At 39.9% G+C, this 16,468-nt stretch overlaps 1 protein-coding gene across 1 annotated transcript in view; it reads right to left on the minus strand.

The window, feature by feature from the left end:
- The window catches only part of MBOAT1 (membrane bound O-acyltransferase domain containing 1), a 246,270-nt gene that overhangs the window by 54,811 nt on the left and 174,991 nt on the right, over window positions 1-16,468 (minus strand). Inside the window, exons 5-7 of the mRNA XM_007952384.2 lie at window positions 14,848-14,903; window positions 10,036-10,090; window positions 2,461-2,644 (exon numbers count right to left, since the gene is read on the minus strand). Of these exons, the coding sequence (XP_007950575.2) occupies window positions 2,461-2,644; window positions 10,036-10,090; window positions 14,848-14,903 (295 nt within the window). The remainder of the gene's footprint in view (window positions 1-2,460; window positions 2,645-10,035; window positions 10,091-14,847; window positions 14,904-16,468) is intronic.

Raw genomic sequence — 16,468 nt, forward strand, 5'->3', positions numbered from 1 at the left:
TCATGGGAAATTCATTATTTGGCCTAATAACATGTTTAGTGCCACTATTCTTCCTCTCAGGTCAATGTGTAGTAGTCTCTAGGGTCTTAAAAGCTTATAAGCAGCTATCCAAGGCATAATAATTGGTCTGTATTCATAAATGTATAGAAGCCAGCAAATCCAAGGTCCCTGGAGGAAACATCAGGCTGGAGGTATCCTTAGCTTCTGCAACTGCAGGGGGCCAAGAAATTATTCAAGGCTGGCAGGCAGTATACTGGTTGTTGACTCCAACGAAAGACGAATCCAAGATCTCCAGGCCAAGCGGTGGGCTGCTCACTCACGGAAGGTTGTAGTCAGCACACCAGGGTCCCAATCCACAGAAGAATGTCTCTCTTCCCAGGATTTCCCTGGATATCCTGGAAGCAGGTCACACCCCCCTAGGGAAACTCCCTTTGGGCAGATTGGCCACTCAGAACACAGTCATCTGATCCCATCATGGAAACAACCACACAGAACTGGGGTCCAGCCAAGTTGACACACAGCTCCAACTACAAAGGGCCACCAATAAGACTAAGCTCGGATTTCTCAGCAGAAACCATGCAAGCGAGAACACAATGGGATGGTATACATAAAACCCGCGCAGAGGTTGCATTGCCTCGTCGGCCGAGGCCCGATTATGGGCCCTAGCGGCTTGCAGACCCCAGGCCAAAAGGACGAAAGGTGGAGCGAGAAGACGCCTCTCACATCCCGGCAGCCCAACCCGCAGCTGCCAGCAGCGCGCCCATGGCCTGAGAGAGTGCCAGACCTGCGCCACTGCGAACCCTCTCTCCGGCGCCCACCCAGGATCCGCCTCTAAAACAAGTAGGAATGAGAATCTACACTGACAACAAAATCATATTCCCAGGAAAATACGAGCTATGACACAAATAGCCATAGGCACACCCATGTTCATTGCAGCATTATTTACAATAGCAAAATGATAAAAAACAATCTAAGTGTTCGCCAGATAAATGGATGAACAGATTTTGGTACATATGTACAATGCAATACTATACAACGATAGAGAATAATGATGAATATGTGAAATAGCTCACAACTGGAAGACTTTATGCTGAGTCAACTAAGTCAATCACAAAAGGACAAATACTGTATGAGATCACTATTATAAAAAGTCAAGAATAGGCGTGCACACAGAAAGAAACATTTTTGATGGTTACCATGGATGGGAAGGGAAGGGAAGGAGAATCACTAACTAGATAATAGACGTGTTAATTCTGGTGAAGGCAAAAGTAATACACAATAAGGGGGAATTCAGCATGACATGACCAAGGTAAAGAAGGTACTGAGAGGTACACAAGAGTAAAGGGCAACCACAGCAAATACTGTAATGTATATAATCCTGCAATAACAGTAATAATAAACAATAATTGGTGAGTGAATACATAGCAGATATGTATGCTAAATAAGTGTGGGAGTTTGTACAGGACTATGCCCACATGAATATACAGGAATAGTTGTGGTTATTTCCACACACATATTTGTATGTGCTGCATGTATATTCACATATATAATAGAGCATACCTAAGGAGCACAGTTATGGAAAGTTCTTAGACATAACCACATACCTAGAGGCACTGGCTTGAAGGCTAAACATTATAGTTTTAGGGGAAATCTAGATCAACTGACATAGCACAGTTCATAAAGATAATGTTCTACATCCTAGTTTAGTGAGACACATTTGGGGTCTTAAAACCTTGTGAGCAGCCATCTAAGTTATAACTACTGGTCTTTCTGTGCCCAGAGCAGAGGAGAACAAAGAAGACCAAAGACTCAAAGAAGCTATTAGTCCAAAGGACTAATGGCCCACATGAGCCACACCTTCCTCTAGCCTGAGACTAGAAGAACTGGATGGTGCCAAGCTACAACTGCTGATTATTCTGACCAAGGACAATAGAAGGGTCCCAGTTAGAATGGGTGAAAAATGTGCAAACTCAAATTCATAAATAAGACAAGACTTACGGCCTGATGGAGACTGGAGGAACCATCAAGACTACTGCCCTAACTATTATCCCTTCTAACCTGGAACTGAAGTGACTCCCAGAGGCTACCTCTCAAACAAATAATAGACTGGGCTATAAAATAAACAATAACACCTATGAAGAATGTGTTCCTCAGAACAATCAACTACGTGAGACCAAAAGGGCAACAATAGCCCACAAACAAAGATGAGAAGACCAAAAGGGCGAAGGGGCAGGGAAACCAGAAAAATGGAAACACGGAACCCTGGGTGAAAATGGGGAGAGCGCTGACACACTGCAAGAATTCCAACAAACGTCATAGAACAATTTGTGTATGCATTATTGATTGGAAAACTAATTTGTTGTGTAAACTTGCACTTGAAGGACAATAAAATGTTAAAAAAAAAAAAAAAAAAACATATTCTCTGGACCTCTGCGGAGATACTTGGCATGAAAAACTTACAGTGGGAGAAGGATCTGGCAGGCTGTGGAACCCTTTTTGCTTCCAGTTCACTTCCAACAACTTCATATGTATGTGTCTCCCCTCAATGAAGGCTATGTAGTCCTTGAAATTGTTGCAAGGGCCAGCTATGACACTCATGAAATTAAGAAGGTAGCTTAAGTATTCCAAAAGTGAGGGTTTCACTCTGTGGAAATAAACAAAATGAAAAGATGAAAACTCTTCCCTCTTTGATTTCTTTCAGTATTTGCAAATAAACTGTAAACACCAGTTGTTATGGATTGCATTGTGACCCTCAAAACTATGTGTTAGAAATCCTAACCCCTATACCTGTGGTAGGAGCCCTGATGCAGCAGTGGTTAGCACTTGGCTGCTAACCAAAAGGTGGGCAGTTCAAACCCACTGGTTGCTCCAGAGGAGAAAGATATGGCAGTCTGCTTCCATAAAGATTATAGCCTCGCATACTTACACTATCAAACATAACTAAAAATGCACAAATAGCAGGTGACAAACTAGACAACTGGGACCTCCTAAAATTAAACATTTATGCACATCAAAAGACTTAACTGAAAGAGAAAAAAGATAATCTACAGACTGGGAAAAAAAAATTAGCAATGACATATTGGACAAAGGAATAATCTCTGAACTTTATAGAAAGCTTCAACACTTCAACAACAAAAAGACAAACAATCCAATTAAAAAAATGGATAGAGGACATGAACCACGTAAGGAAGATAGGCAATCTACTTCTGTAAAGAGTTACCAAGTCAGAAACCCAACAGGGGTCACTATGAGTCAGAATTGACTCGATGGCAGTTGAGTTTGGCTGTTTTTAAAAGGCCATGAATAGACACTTCATCAAAAATCACATTCAGATGGTTGACAAACACATGAAGAAATGCTCGTGACCATTAAGCATTAAAGGGTTGTAAATAAAACAACAACGAGATATCATCTCACCCCAGTATTAATAGCAAAGTTCAAAAAAAGGGAAAATAACAAATGCTGGCAAAGGTTTGTATAGACTAGAACCTTCACGCACTGCAGTGAGACTGTAAAATGGTACAGCCACTATGGAAAGCATAGTACTTCCTTAAGCTTTTTAAGGAAGAACCATACTTCCCTATGATCTCACTACTCGCTATATATCTTAGACAAATAAGAGCCATGACATGAAAAGATATATGTACACCTATGTTCATTGCAACATTATTCACAATAGCAAAAAGATGGAAACAACCTAAGTGCCTATCAACAGATGAATAGATAAACAAACTATGGTACATACATACAATGGAATACTACACAATGTTAAAGAAAAACAATGAATCTGCAAAACACTTCATAACAGATGAACCTAGTGGACACTATGCTGAGTGAAAGACATCAATCTCAAAAGGGCAAGTATTATATTAGACCACCACTGTAAAAAGTCAAGAAAAGATTTACACACAGAAAGAATCATTCTCTGAAGGTTACCAGGGATGAAGGAGAAAGAACAGTAAATCACTAACTAGAGGTGTGGTGGTTAAATTTGTGTGTCAACTTGGCTGGGCCTGGTTGAGTGGCTGGGCAGCGGAATGTAGTTATTCCCCATGGTGAGATTGGTAATTAATTCCATGGTGGAATCTATTGGAGCAGCTGAGGTAGCTGCTTTGGGTATGTGGTCTGCTTCTCATATATAACAAACAGCTTTGGGAATGGTCTCTAGCTTATGGCATGATTGGAGCCTGCATGTAGCCAACTTGTTGCTCAGCAGCCTACCATGCTCTGCTGATCCTGGGACTTTGAATGGACTTGAATCAATGGCCTGCCATGTTGCTTGGTAACATCGGGACTGTGTCATTTTATTTGTCAACCTTGGGCTTGTTAGCCTCAGCAGCCAGTAGCTGCCCGAGTGAAGAGATGCCTCTAGCTTCAGTGGCCAGGACAAGAGGCAGAGCTGAAGCCCAAGGTCGAGGGGCTTTCACACAGCCCATAGAGCCTGGCACCTTAAACTCGGGCTTAAACCCTCCAAACTGTAAGAGAATAAACTCCTATTTCTTCAAGCCATCCCATTTGTGGTATATTCTTGTCAGAGCATCACTAGGTAACCAAAACGAGAATAGACCATTATTAACTTGAGTGAAGGGAAAGGCAACACACAATAAGGGAAAGGTCAGCACAAAATGATCAAGGTAGTGGAAGAGAAAGGGAGGAGCACAAGAGTTAAAGGCAACCAAAGTGAAATATATTATACACACTATCCTGCAATAATAGTAATAACAATAACTTAGGAGTGAATGTATAGATAGACACTCAAGATGAGGGACGAGAGGTAAATATGACCTACACACATGAATATATATAGATTTGACAGAGGAAATCTCTACATATTATTTATATGTGCTGCAAATATATCCATGAATATAGAAGAGCACATAGGGAACAAAGTTATGAAAACTTCATAGTCATAACCAAACACCTCAAGTCACTGGGCATGGGGTCTCAGGACCATAGTCTTGGGGGACACTAAAGTCAATTAGCATAACATAGTCCACAAAGATAGTGTTCTACATCCTACTTTGGTGAGTTGTGACTGGGGTCTTAAAAGGTTGTAAGTGGCCATTTAAGGTGCAACTATTGGCCTCTCCCCATCCTGAGCAAATATAATTTATCCGAAAGACTAATGGATCATATAAACTCCAGTGTGGTAGTTAAGTTATGTGTCAGCTTGGCTGGGCCTAGTTTTGAATGGCTGGGCAGCCAGATGTAGTTATTCCCATGATGAGACTGGTAATCAATCATCTCCATGGTGGAATTTGCTGTGAGCAGCTGAGTAGTTGCTTTAGGGATGTGGTCTGCTTCCAGTAGTTAAGGAGACACTTTGGGAATGGTCTCTGGGCTTTTTGGCATGCGTGGACCCTGCATGTAGCTGAATCTTCATTCAGCAGCCTGCCATGTTTTCTGCTGATCTCATCTCTGGACTTGAACCAGTGGTCTGCCATGTTGTTTGGTAATTGTGGGACTGTGCTATTTTATTTGTCGACCTTGGGTTTCTCAGCCTCAGCAGCCAGCAGCTGCCTGAGTTAAGGGAAGCTTCCAGCTTCAGGGGGCCAGGAGCAAGAGGCAGAGCTGAAGCCCAAGTCAAGGGGCCTTCACCCAGCCTCTATAGCTGGCACTTTGAACTCGGACTTCTAGCCTCCTAAACTGTAAGAGAATAAACTCCTGTTTGTTAGAGCCACCCATTTGTGGTATTTTCTGTTATAGAGGCACTAGAAAACCAACACATCCAGCCTCCACAACGCTGAGACCCGAAGAACTAAATGGTGCCTGGCTACCACTGCTGACTGTTCTGAAAGGGATCACAATAAGTGCTCGCAGATAGAGTGGGAGAAAAATGTGGAACAAAAGTCAAAATCATAAAAAAAAAAAAAGGACCAGGCTTACTGGTCTAATGAAGACTAGTTGAACCCCTAAGATTATGGCCTTTAGACACCCTTCAAGGTGGGAAGTGAACTCTCCATGGCTCAACTTTCAGTTAAACAATACACAGGCTCATAAGTTATAAGGTGAATGATAATACCTAGAAGGTGTGCACTCATTAGAACAATCAACTATAAAAGAACAAAAGGGTACCATTTGCCCAGGGATAAAACTAAGATGCCAGGAAGGGAGAGGAAAGAAGGATGAAGGGAAATGGTAAACACAGGGAGGAAGTGATATAAGTGCTTCTCCACTACAGGGAATGCAATGAATGTCACAAAATAAAATGTGTATGAATTGTTGAATGGAAAACCAATTTGCTCTATAAACTTTTACCCAAACCCCACCTCCACCCCCCAAAAAAGGAAAGATTACAGCCTTGGAAACCCTATGGGGAAGTTGTACTCTGTCTTGTTCTCTAGTGCCGCTTTAACAGTATACTATAAGCAGATGGCTTCAAGAAACAGGAATTTCTTCGCTTACAGTTTAGGAGGCTAGAAGTCCAAGTTCAGAATGTTGGCTCTAGGGACTAGGTGGAATCCCCCTGACCTTGGGCTTCAGCTCTGCCTCTTGTCCCAGGCCCACTGGAACAAGCTGGAGGTTTCTCCTAATTCATGCAGCTGCTGGGTGCTGAGGCTGAGAAACCCAAGACTGACAGGTAAAATGGTACAATCCCAAGATCAGCAGACAATGTGGCAGGCCACTGGTATAAGTCCAAGAACAATCCCAAGATTGGCAGGCAATACAGCAGGCCACTGGTTCAAGTCTAGGAAGTGGAGATAAAGATTTGGCCAAATGCAGGATCCAAAATATGCCAAAAAGCTAGACATTTTGTCAAAATTTCTCCATCTATGCTGAAAGCAGGCCATACTCTGAAGGCAACTAATTAGCTGCCCACAATGGATTCCACCATGGAGTTGATTATACCACATCCACTCTCCTCACGGAGAATAAGTATACCAAGCTGCCATGGCATTCAAAATCACAGCCTAGTCAAATTGACACACAACCTTAACTACCACATACTCTGTCATTTAGGATGGCTCTGTGGTAGCATAGTTCCTAAGGCACTTGACTGCTCACCAGAAGGCTGGCAGTTCAAACCCACCAGCCACTCCTTGGAAGGAAGGTTGGGCAATCTACTTCCGTAATGATACTGCCTCGGAAACCCAAGGAGGGGTCACTATGAGTCGAGTCCAACTCGGCGGCACATAACAACAACAGGAGTCAGAATCAATTTGACAGCAAGGAGTTTTTATACCTGTGGGTATACAGGCATACCTTATTTTATTGCACTTTACTTTACTGCACTTCTCAGATAACTGAGTATTTAACAAATTGAAGGTTTGGGGCAACCATGTCTCAAGTAAGTCTATCAGTACCGTTCTTCTAACAGTATGTACTCACTCTGTGTCTCTGTGTCACATTTTTGGTAATTGTCATATTTCAAACTTTTTCACAATACAGTTGCACACTTAATAGAATACAAAAAAAAAAAAAAAAAATCACTGCCACTGAGTCGATTCTGATTCATAGTGACTCCCACAGGGATTCCAAGACTGTAAATCTTTACAGAAACAGACTGCCTCATCTTTCTCCCACAGGGTGGCTGGTAGATTCAAACCACCAACCTTTTAGTTAGCAGCCAAATACTTTAACCACTGCACCACCAGAGTGCATAACTTTTATATGTACCAGGAAACTAAAAAATTCATGTGACTCACTTTATTGTGATATTTGCTTTACCGTGGTGGTCTGAAACCAAATCTACAATACCTTCATGGTATACCTGTAATCTCATTTAGGGATGAGGTTTTTTTTGTTATGTTAATGAGGCAGTATTAGTGTAGGGTTTGTCTTAAATCAATCCCTTTGGAGATATAAAAGAGCAGATTAAGGAAGCAACAGAGATGGGGGAAGATAGATGCCATGTCACAAGATTACCAAGTAGCCAAGGAATAGACGAGACAAGGACTTTCCCCCAGAGCTGACAGAGAAAGCCTTCCCTAGAGACAGCACCCTGAATGAGGACTTCTAGCCTTCTAAACTGTGAGAAAATAAATTTCAGTTTGTTATAGCCACCAGCTCTGGTGTTTCTGTTACAAGAGCCCTAGATAACTAAACATCAGTATCGTCTTTGTGGATTACTACATTGTTTGTGATATGACTTTTCTTGCCTCTGTTCCTTTAAAATTCATGTTGCAAAACATGTTGAAAGGAAAAGTTATAAGGTGGGTGGTCAAGGAGCCCACCTTGGAGCCTGTGCTGGCAAATTACACTGTAAACACTGAGAGCAGAGTGCAGAGCAAAGGCAACTCTGGCTGGAAAATGCTGTCTCCTCATCCACCTTTCTGTCTAGGAGAGTAAAGGAGTGTAATAAACAAGCAGGATGGGAACCTGACCTAATGTTAGTTGATCAAGATGGTTTTTTGTTTTTGAATTTTTTTTGTTATGATTTGGGTGAAATCAAGATGCTTTGAAATGAGAAAATGTCCTCCATATAGCCAAAAAAAATATAAAACAAATTATGGGTGAACCAGTTTCCATATCAAGAGGCCATACAAAATGACCATTGTAACTGTCTCTTGTCTAGTTTGGCATCTAGGCAGAAGGTCCTAAACAACAGACTTGGAAAGTGGCAGAAAAGAATATTCTGTAGAGAACAGTCCCATGTAGTGTTTTAAAGGCATTTTAGGAGGTTTATTCTTATAGTAGGATTTGTGGGGGAAAGCTTGTAAAATGCCATTTTTAACCTGTCTGTGAAATGATGCCCAGTATCATTTACAATCCCATTTAAAAAACAAACAGTTGCTGTCAAGTTGACATGGTGACCCCATATGTGGCAGAGTAGATCTGCACTCCAAAGGGATTTCAACTGCTCATTTTTTTTCAGAAGTAGATTACTAGGCATTTCTTTAGAGGTGCCTCTGGGTGGAGTTGAACCATCAACCTTAAGGTTAGCAGCTGAGCTTACCCATTTGCCACCCAGGTACTCCTATAACTTCATAATGCTAGCATAGAACTTTATTCATTAGAATCTTCTGATGGTTCTCCATTGCTTTCACTACCAAATACTAATTCCTTAATGGAGCACTCAGTCTCCTCTATAGCCTAGGGCCCTTCTTGATTTACTTCAGTTGCCATTTCTTCAGAAACTTCCACCATAACTACATCCCTCTCCCCAATGTGCTTCTTCATGTGACATTTTGATTCTCAGATGAATGTTATTCTCTTGCTCTAGACAATTTCCCTTTCTCTCCAACACTTACTCTTCCTATTAGACTTCAATGCTGGCCAAAGCCTACCTTCAGCTTTCCAACCATTCCCAAGCCCTCATTTATGTCTCCAGCCCTACTTCCTATCTTCATCAGTCTGGCATTTAATCAGACAGTGGTGTGTACAGAGAACTGGTTCTTGAGAAAAAAAAACCCACACACATCTCAAATTTAAATATGAGAGCCATTTAAAAATTTATGGAATAGATATAACAACCTCACTGAAGGAGAATTTTGCAGAACTAGCAAAATTACAGATCTACTTATTTTCAACCTAGCTATCTCATTCCTGGGATTCTATGCTATAGCTATATAAACACATTTAAAATGATCTGTGCTTTTAAAATAAAGAAATAAAATGATCTCTGTACAAACTACTCATAGCTTACTGCTGCTAAAAGCTAAAGGCTGGTAGACAACCCAAGTGTCTATCAATAACAAATTCATTAAGTGAAAATAATATATCTATATTGTTGTTGTTAGATGCTGTCAAGTTGGTTCCAACTCATAGCAACCCTGTCCAACAGAACAAAACACTGCCTGGTCCTTTGCCATCCTCACAATCATTGCTATGTTTGAGCCCATTGTCGTAGCCACTGTGTCAATCCATCTTATTGAGGGTCTTCCTCTTTTTCACCTACCCTCTACTTTACCAAGCATGATTCCTTCTCCAGGGACTGGTCCCTCTGGAGAACATGACCAAAGTGGATGAGACAAAGTCTCTAAGGAACACTCTGACTATACTTCTTCTAAGACAAATTTGCCCTTCTGGCAGTTCATAGTATATTTAATGTTCTTCCCCAACACCATGAGACATCCATATAATAACTTAACTTACTTTACAGCAAGTCGATGTTGCTCAGCAGAGAGGTCTTCAGGTCTTCTGCCCAATCCTATGAAAAAGAAAAGAAATAAGATGCTTGAAGTCAGGTAGAAAACTACCTAAAAAGACTCTTCTCAAACTCATTTGAAGAAGTAATTTATTTTTGCTTTCAGAAACCATTAAGGAGTCCCTCTCTTCCATTAAAAAAAAAAAAAAAAAAGTCCTGGCTGAAAGAACACAATGAGTACATAAATTAAGAGGAAAGTCTCTACAGGTTCATATGAAAAGGGGAGAATTCAGAGGTTGTTGCTGCTGCTAATTGCTGTTGTTACATTTCTGACTCATGGCAGCCTTATGTATAACAGAACGAAAGATGATTGTTTCGAAACACCCAGTCTGATTGTTGGAATGTTTTGGGTCTACTGTTGTAGCCATTTTGTTAATCCATGTCACTGAGGATTCCCTTGCCTTTGCTGGCCACCCACATTACCAAATAAAAAAGGAAATCAGTTGCTGTGGAGTCGATTCCAAAACTCATGGTAACCCCATGTGTTACAGAGTAGAGCTGCTCCATAGGATTTACAAATGACTGTGATCATTTGGAAGATCACCTTTCTTCCTAGATGCCTCTGGTGGGTTCTAACCATCAACCGTTTGGTTACCAGTCAAGCATTTAACCATTTGTGCCACCCAGGGACTCCTTTTCAGAGGTTAAAATGAAAAACAAACAAACAAACCCATTGCATTCCAATCAATTCTGACTCACAGCGACCCTACAGGACAGATTAGATCTGCCCTATAGGCTTTATGAGGGTGTAATCATTAAGGAAGGAGACACATTTCTCTCATGGAGCAACTGGTGAGTTTGAACTACAGGTGAGTTTGAACTGCCAACCTTTCCGTTAGCAGCCAAGTGCTTAACCACTATGACACCAGGACTCCTTTCAGAGGATGAAAAACAGAAAAACCAAACTCACTGCCATCGAGTAAATTCTGACTCATGGCAACCCCATTGGGTTTCCAAGGCTGTAAATTTTTACGGAAGCAGGCTGCCTCTCATTTTTTTCCCAGAGCAGCTAGTGGGTCCAAACCACTGAACTTCTGGTTAGCTGTCAAATGCTTTAACCACTCTCCACCAAAGCTTCTTACTCCTAATTCAACTCACACAGTGTAAGATGGATTCCAGAGACACAGCCTCTCTCCTATGTAAACAGTTCCTCACCATGTTGTATTTATTTTTGTTTCTACTTCAAATCAAGCTTCCTTTCACAGCCTGCACCAGTTTAAATACTTCTAGACTGTGCTAGGTGCAGACACCTGGAACAAACTGGGAATGTGGGTGAGGGATGTACTAGGAAAGGAGAAAGGGACTTTCTTCTGCCAAAGAAAAGAGGAAATGTAACCCCAAATGGCGACAAAAACACAAGGGAAATATCAGATTTATTATTATTTAACGTTTATCTGTGTCAAAAATGAACAACCAAATCACATTTCTGCTTCATATAAAATTCAGACGTTAATTTATAGTCAATGACACAGTTATATGTGATATAAAATAGCAAAATTAAATTTAAAAAATGCATTAAAAATACAGATAAGCAATATAAGTTGACTCCAAAGCTATATATTCATCTAAGACAGATTATGGACACTAATCAATAAGGCAATTCACAAACATGCCTGAAAGAAAATGGACTATTTCTAGAATCCACTTGTTCTTCCCACGCAAAACAAAAAAAGAAAAAGGGAAAATGAACATTTTGCTGTGTGTAAGGGATATTCCACAAAATTTGGCAAACTCACAGTGCTAAACTGGACACTAAGGCAACAAGTCTATATTAAAAAACAAAACAAACAAATTAGAAGCATTGCTTTTTTTATGAAAAAAAAATCATACATATATATATATATATATATATATATATATATATACACACATATATATATAAAAAATAAAGATCTCACTCTCACCAAATAGTACAATTGTGGCAAATTCCAGAAATTAAATTGATTTCAGCTACTGGTTTATTACGACAGTTAGTCCATGGCATTACCAAGTGGATTTTTGAGTACAAACAGTATAACCAATAAGTTCTGGTTGGCCCAAGATTTTCCCAATTGATTGTCTCATGTCTTGGGAAACCTCTCAGACCCAGGCGAACCAGGACAATCGGTCATCCTAGGAAGACCCCATCCTTGATATGAAATTACCCAGTTCTCTAAAGAACTAGAGATACATAAGGTCAAAATGAAATAAAATTAGTTTTCAAACTTTAAGATAAACAAGAAAACTAGCTAGCATAGTTTCTAAATCTTCTCAATCTGTCAACACATAAAGATACCAAAGGCACTTGCAGAACAGTACAAATCCATTGAATATACTTTTAGTAATTGCACCTGGCAATCTCAAGCCCTTATTGAAATCTTGCACCCAGATGAAAGTGCTGCTCTTTCTCAGAACCCCGTATTAACCAAGGCTTCAAACCAGATCTTCCTGGTTCATCCATGGCCAATGAAGCAAAATTGGAACACCTGAATTTGTAAAATGTGGGTAAAAAGAGACAATAATTGGAATGGAAAAAGTTATGGGTTCGTACCCTGGTAGAAACATAATCTATTAGAAAATGAGAGTGGTGTGTGTATTGTACAGCAACTAAATCTCTTGACAAGCACAGTCAGAAACACTGGTGCTTGGCTCAGAGACGGTGGACTACCATGCTGCTTTGAATGTGTGCTTCTCTCCACAGTCCTGGAAATAATCCAATCTCCCAAATCAGGCACCTGAAAGGGCTCACTGCAACTCTTCTGAGTCTCACATTCCAGGGCTTCAACCATAATATTTTCCATTCCAGTTGTCACTCTGCTTCACCCAAATTAAAAAAAAAAATTAATTTTTTTTTTAAAAAATTTAAAATTAAAAAAAAAAATTGAATCTGTTCTGTTTTCACTTCTTTTCTTTGGCCAGCACTGAATTGGTCTGATCCAGTGTGAAGCCCTGGTTTTAACAGTGTAAATCTCACTTTCTGGCCATTTTCAGAAGAACTGGGCAGAAAAAAAGCTCAAGTTTTATACACACAGAACATTCCTCCATCTTCTAGCTCCTTATAACCAACTGCTGTCACATCAGTTCTGACTCATGCTAATCCCATGTGTGTCAGAGTAGAACTGTGCTCTTCTGGGTTTTCAATGTCTGATTATTCAAAAGTAGATCACCAGTCTTCCCTCTGAAGAGCTTCTGGGTAGATATAAGCCTCCAACCTCTTGGTTTGCAGCTGGGCACATTAAACATCTATACAACCCAAGGTCTCCAGTTTTTTATAGAGTGAGGCTAATCTCAATCAATAATTTTCCACACCAAAAAAACCCTTAAAAAATGATTAACAATTGACACCAAAATAGAAAGAATGTCACATTTCTTAACAGATTTGGAAATGAAGGGCAGAGAGAGGCACACACACAAAAAAATTAATTTAAAATGTTACAAAGCTGAACAGAAAGCCCACTGTTCCCAATGCAAATATTTCCACAAACTTAGACTAGATACTTAATAGAGAAATACTGAAATAGCTGAGAGGGTAAAAAGCTTTTATTACTGGAAAGAAGCAAAACTGTAGACACAATAAAAAGGTCAATGGTTGACAGGAAGTCAGGAGGAGTGGAGAAGAAAGAATGGATGGAGCTCAGGGCACTGGCACTTTCAGGGCAGTGAAACTATTCTGTATGCTTTGGTTCTCTAGTATTGCTATAACAGTCCACAGGTGGATGGTTTTAACAAACAGGGATTTATTTTCTTATAGTTTAGGAGACTAGAAGTCTGAGTTCAAGTGCCAGCTCTAGGGACTGGGTGAAGGCCCCTCAACCTTGGGCTTCACCTCTGCCTCTCTCTACCAGCCCAACAGAGCTGAAGGCATCTCTTAACTCAAGCAGCTGTTTGCTGCTGAAGCTGAGAAACCCAAGGTCGACTAGTAAAATGGCACAATCCCAAGACTACCAAGCAACACGGCAGGCCTCTTGTTCAAGTCCAGAAACAGTCCCAAGATCAGCAGACAATATGGCAGGCTACTGAATGACGACTTGGCTACATGCAGGATCCAAGCGTGCCAAAAAGCTCAGAGACCTTCCTCAGAGCATCTTCTTATATACTGAAAGCAGACCCATCCCTAAAGCAGCTATTCAGCTGCTCAGAGCAGATTCCACCATGGAGTTAATTACCAGTCTCATTATGGGGAATAACTACATCCAGCTACCCAGCCACTCAAAATCAGGCCCAGCCAACTTGACACACAAGTGTGATACTGTGATGGTAGAAACATGACATTATGCATTTGTCAAAATCCATAAGACTATGAAACACAAAAAGTGAACTCTGATAGCAACTATAGCCAGTTGCCATGGAGTTGACTCCAACTCATGGTGACCCCATATGTGTCAGAGTAGAACTGTGCTCCCCAGGGTTTTCAGTGGCTGAGTTTTCAGAAGTAGATCACCAGGTCTTTTTTCTGAGGCACCTCTGGGGAGACTCAAACCTCCAACTTCTTGGTTAGCTGCTAAGTGCATTAACTGTTTATACCACCCAAGAACTCTTAAATGGAAACTATGGATTTAGTTAATAATAATAATAATAATAATAATAATAATATATTAATATTGGTCATAAATATACACAAATCTTAACAGTAATAGTAATACAGAGGCCCAGAAATTGAACAAGATAAAAGCGAGACCTGCTAACACTTGTCTAAAATTTGGCCTATGTATACAGAATAAAAAGAAGAGCTCTGAAAGGTACCCTCACTCTTAGAAACAAGAGCAGGGTCATTTTCTCACCATCATGAACTTGGAAGGCCAAGGTTGTGATCTTCTGAGTGACAATCATCAGAGGCCTAGAAGGAAGATAGAAAATAATCAACATTGACAAAAATGCCACCAAAATAAACTTTTATTCTATTTCTCTATATAGTGGTTTTTCATCACAAATACTACTTTTCAAAATGTATAAACAATAAATTCTAAATAAGCAGTTTTTACTCCCTTTCCAAATCACTTTAAGTAAGTGGATATAGTAAGATCATGTCATAACAAAACTAAACTAGAAAGTCATTCTTGAACACTGTTATTCAACTGTAGTTCCAGGACCAGCAGGACCAGGTAGCTTGTTAGAAATGCAGCATCTCAGACCCCAATGTCAGACCTAGAAAACCAGAACCTACATTTAATAAGATCTCTGAGGGATTTGAATGCACATGAAAGTGTGAGAAGCACTGGTTTGGAGGATACCTAATCTAATGTCCAGTTATACTGAATAGATATTTATATTGGCTTCTTTATCCTTATGCATTTTTGTTCTATTAAAAATAATTCTTTCAAGCACATATAGTAAAAGATTTATCTGTAAAATGCAACTCCCTGTAAGTAAACCATTTAGTGACAAAAAAAATTATACCAACCTTAACTTGAAAAAAGCCACCAATAAAAATTCACCTTGAAAAGTGGCATCCATTTCAACAAGAGTGCCAAGACAATTCAATGGGGAAAGACTAGTCTTTTCAACAAATGGTGCTAGAACAACTGGATAGCCACATAAAAATACAAAAATTAACTCAAAATGGATCAAAGATCTAAATGTAAGGGCTAAAATTATAAAATTCTTAGAAGAAAGCATAGACATAAATCTTTATGACTTTAGATAAAGCAATGGTTTCTTAGATATAACACTAAAAGCACAATCAAAAAAAAAATAGGTAAGATGGGTATCATCAAAATTAAAATATTTTGTGCTTCAAAGGGCGCATATCATCAAGAAAGTGAAAAAACAATTTACAGAATGGAAGAAACTGTTTGTAAATCATGGATTTGATAAGGGACTTGTATCTAGAATATAGAAAGAGTCCGACAACTCAATAATAAAAAGATAAATAATCAAACTAAAAAGGAGTTGAACAAACATTTCCTCCAAAGATACACAAACGAACAATGTTGTTGTTGTTGTTATTTGCCATCGAGTTGGACCCAACTCATAATGACCCCTCCTTGGGTTTCCAAGGCAGTATCACTATGGAAGTAGACTGCTCAACCTTCCTTCCGAGGAGTGGCTGTGGGTTTGAACCGCCAGCCTTGTGGTTAGCAATCAAGTGCCTTAGGCACTATGCTACCAAAGTTCCTCAAATGAACAATAACAATAAGCACATGAAAAGATGCTCAAAGTCATTGGCCATCAGGGAATTGTCTATCAAAGACACAATGAAATAGAACTTCCCACTCACTAGAATGGCATAATAAAAAAGAAAGATAAAAAGTATTGGGAGCAAATCACCAAGTCTTTTCTTCCATGGAGCAGCTGGTGCATTGGAACTGCTGACCTTTTGTTTAGCAGCTGAGCGCCTAATGACTTGCAACCAGGACTTTAGAACACCTTGTTGTTGTTGTTGTTGTTATTTGCCGTCGAGTC

The sequence above is a fragment of the Orycteropus afer genome, unplaced genomic scaffold, assembly GCF_000298275.1.
Source record: "Orycteropus afer afer isolate SDZICR_OR568_19922 unplaced genomic scaffold, OryAfe1.0 scaffold00012, whole genome shotgun sequence".
Taxonomy (NCBI): Eukaryota; Metazoa; Chordata; class Mammalia; order Tubulidentata; family Orycteropodidae; genus Orycteropus; species Orycteropus afer.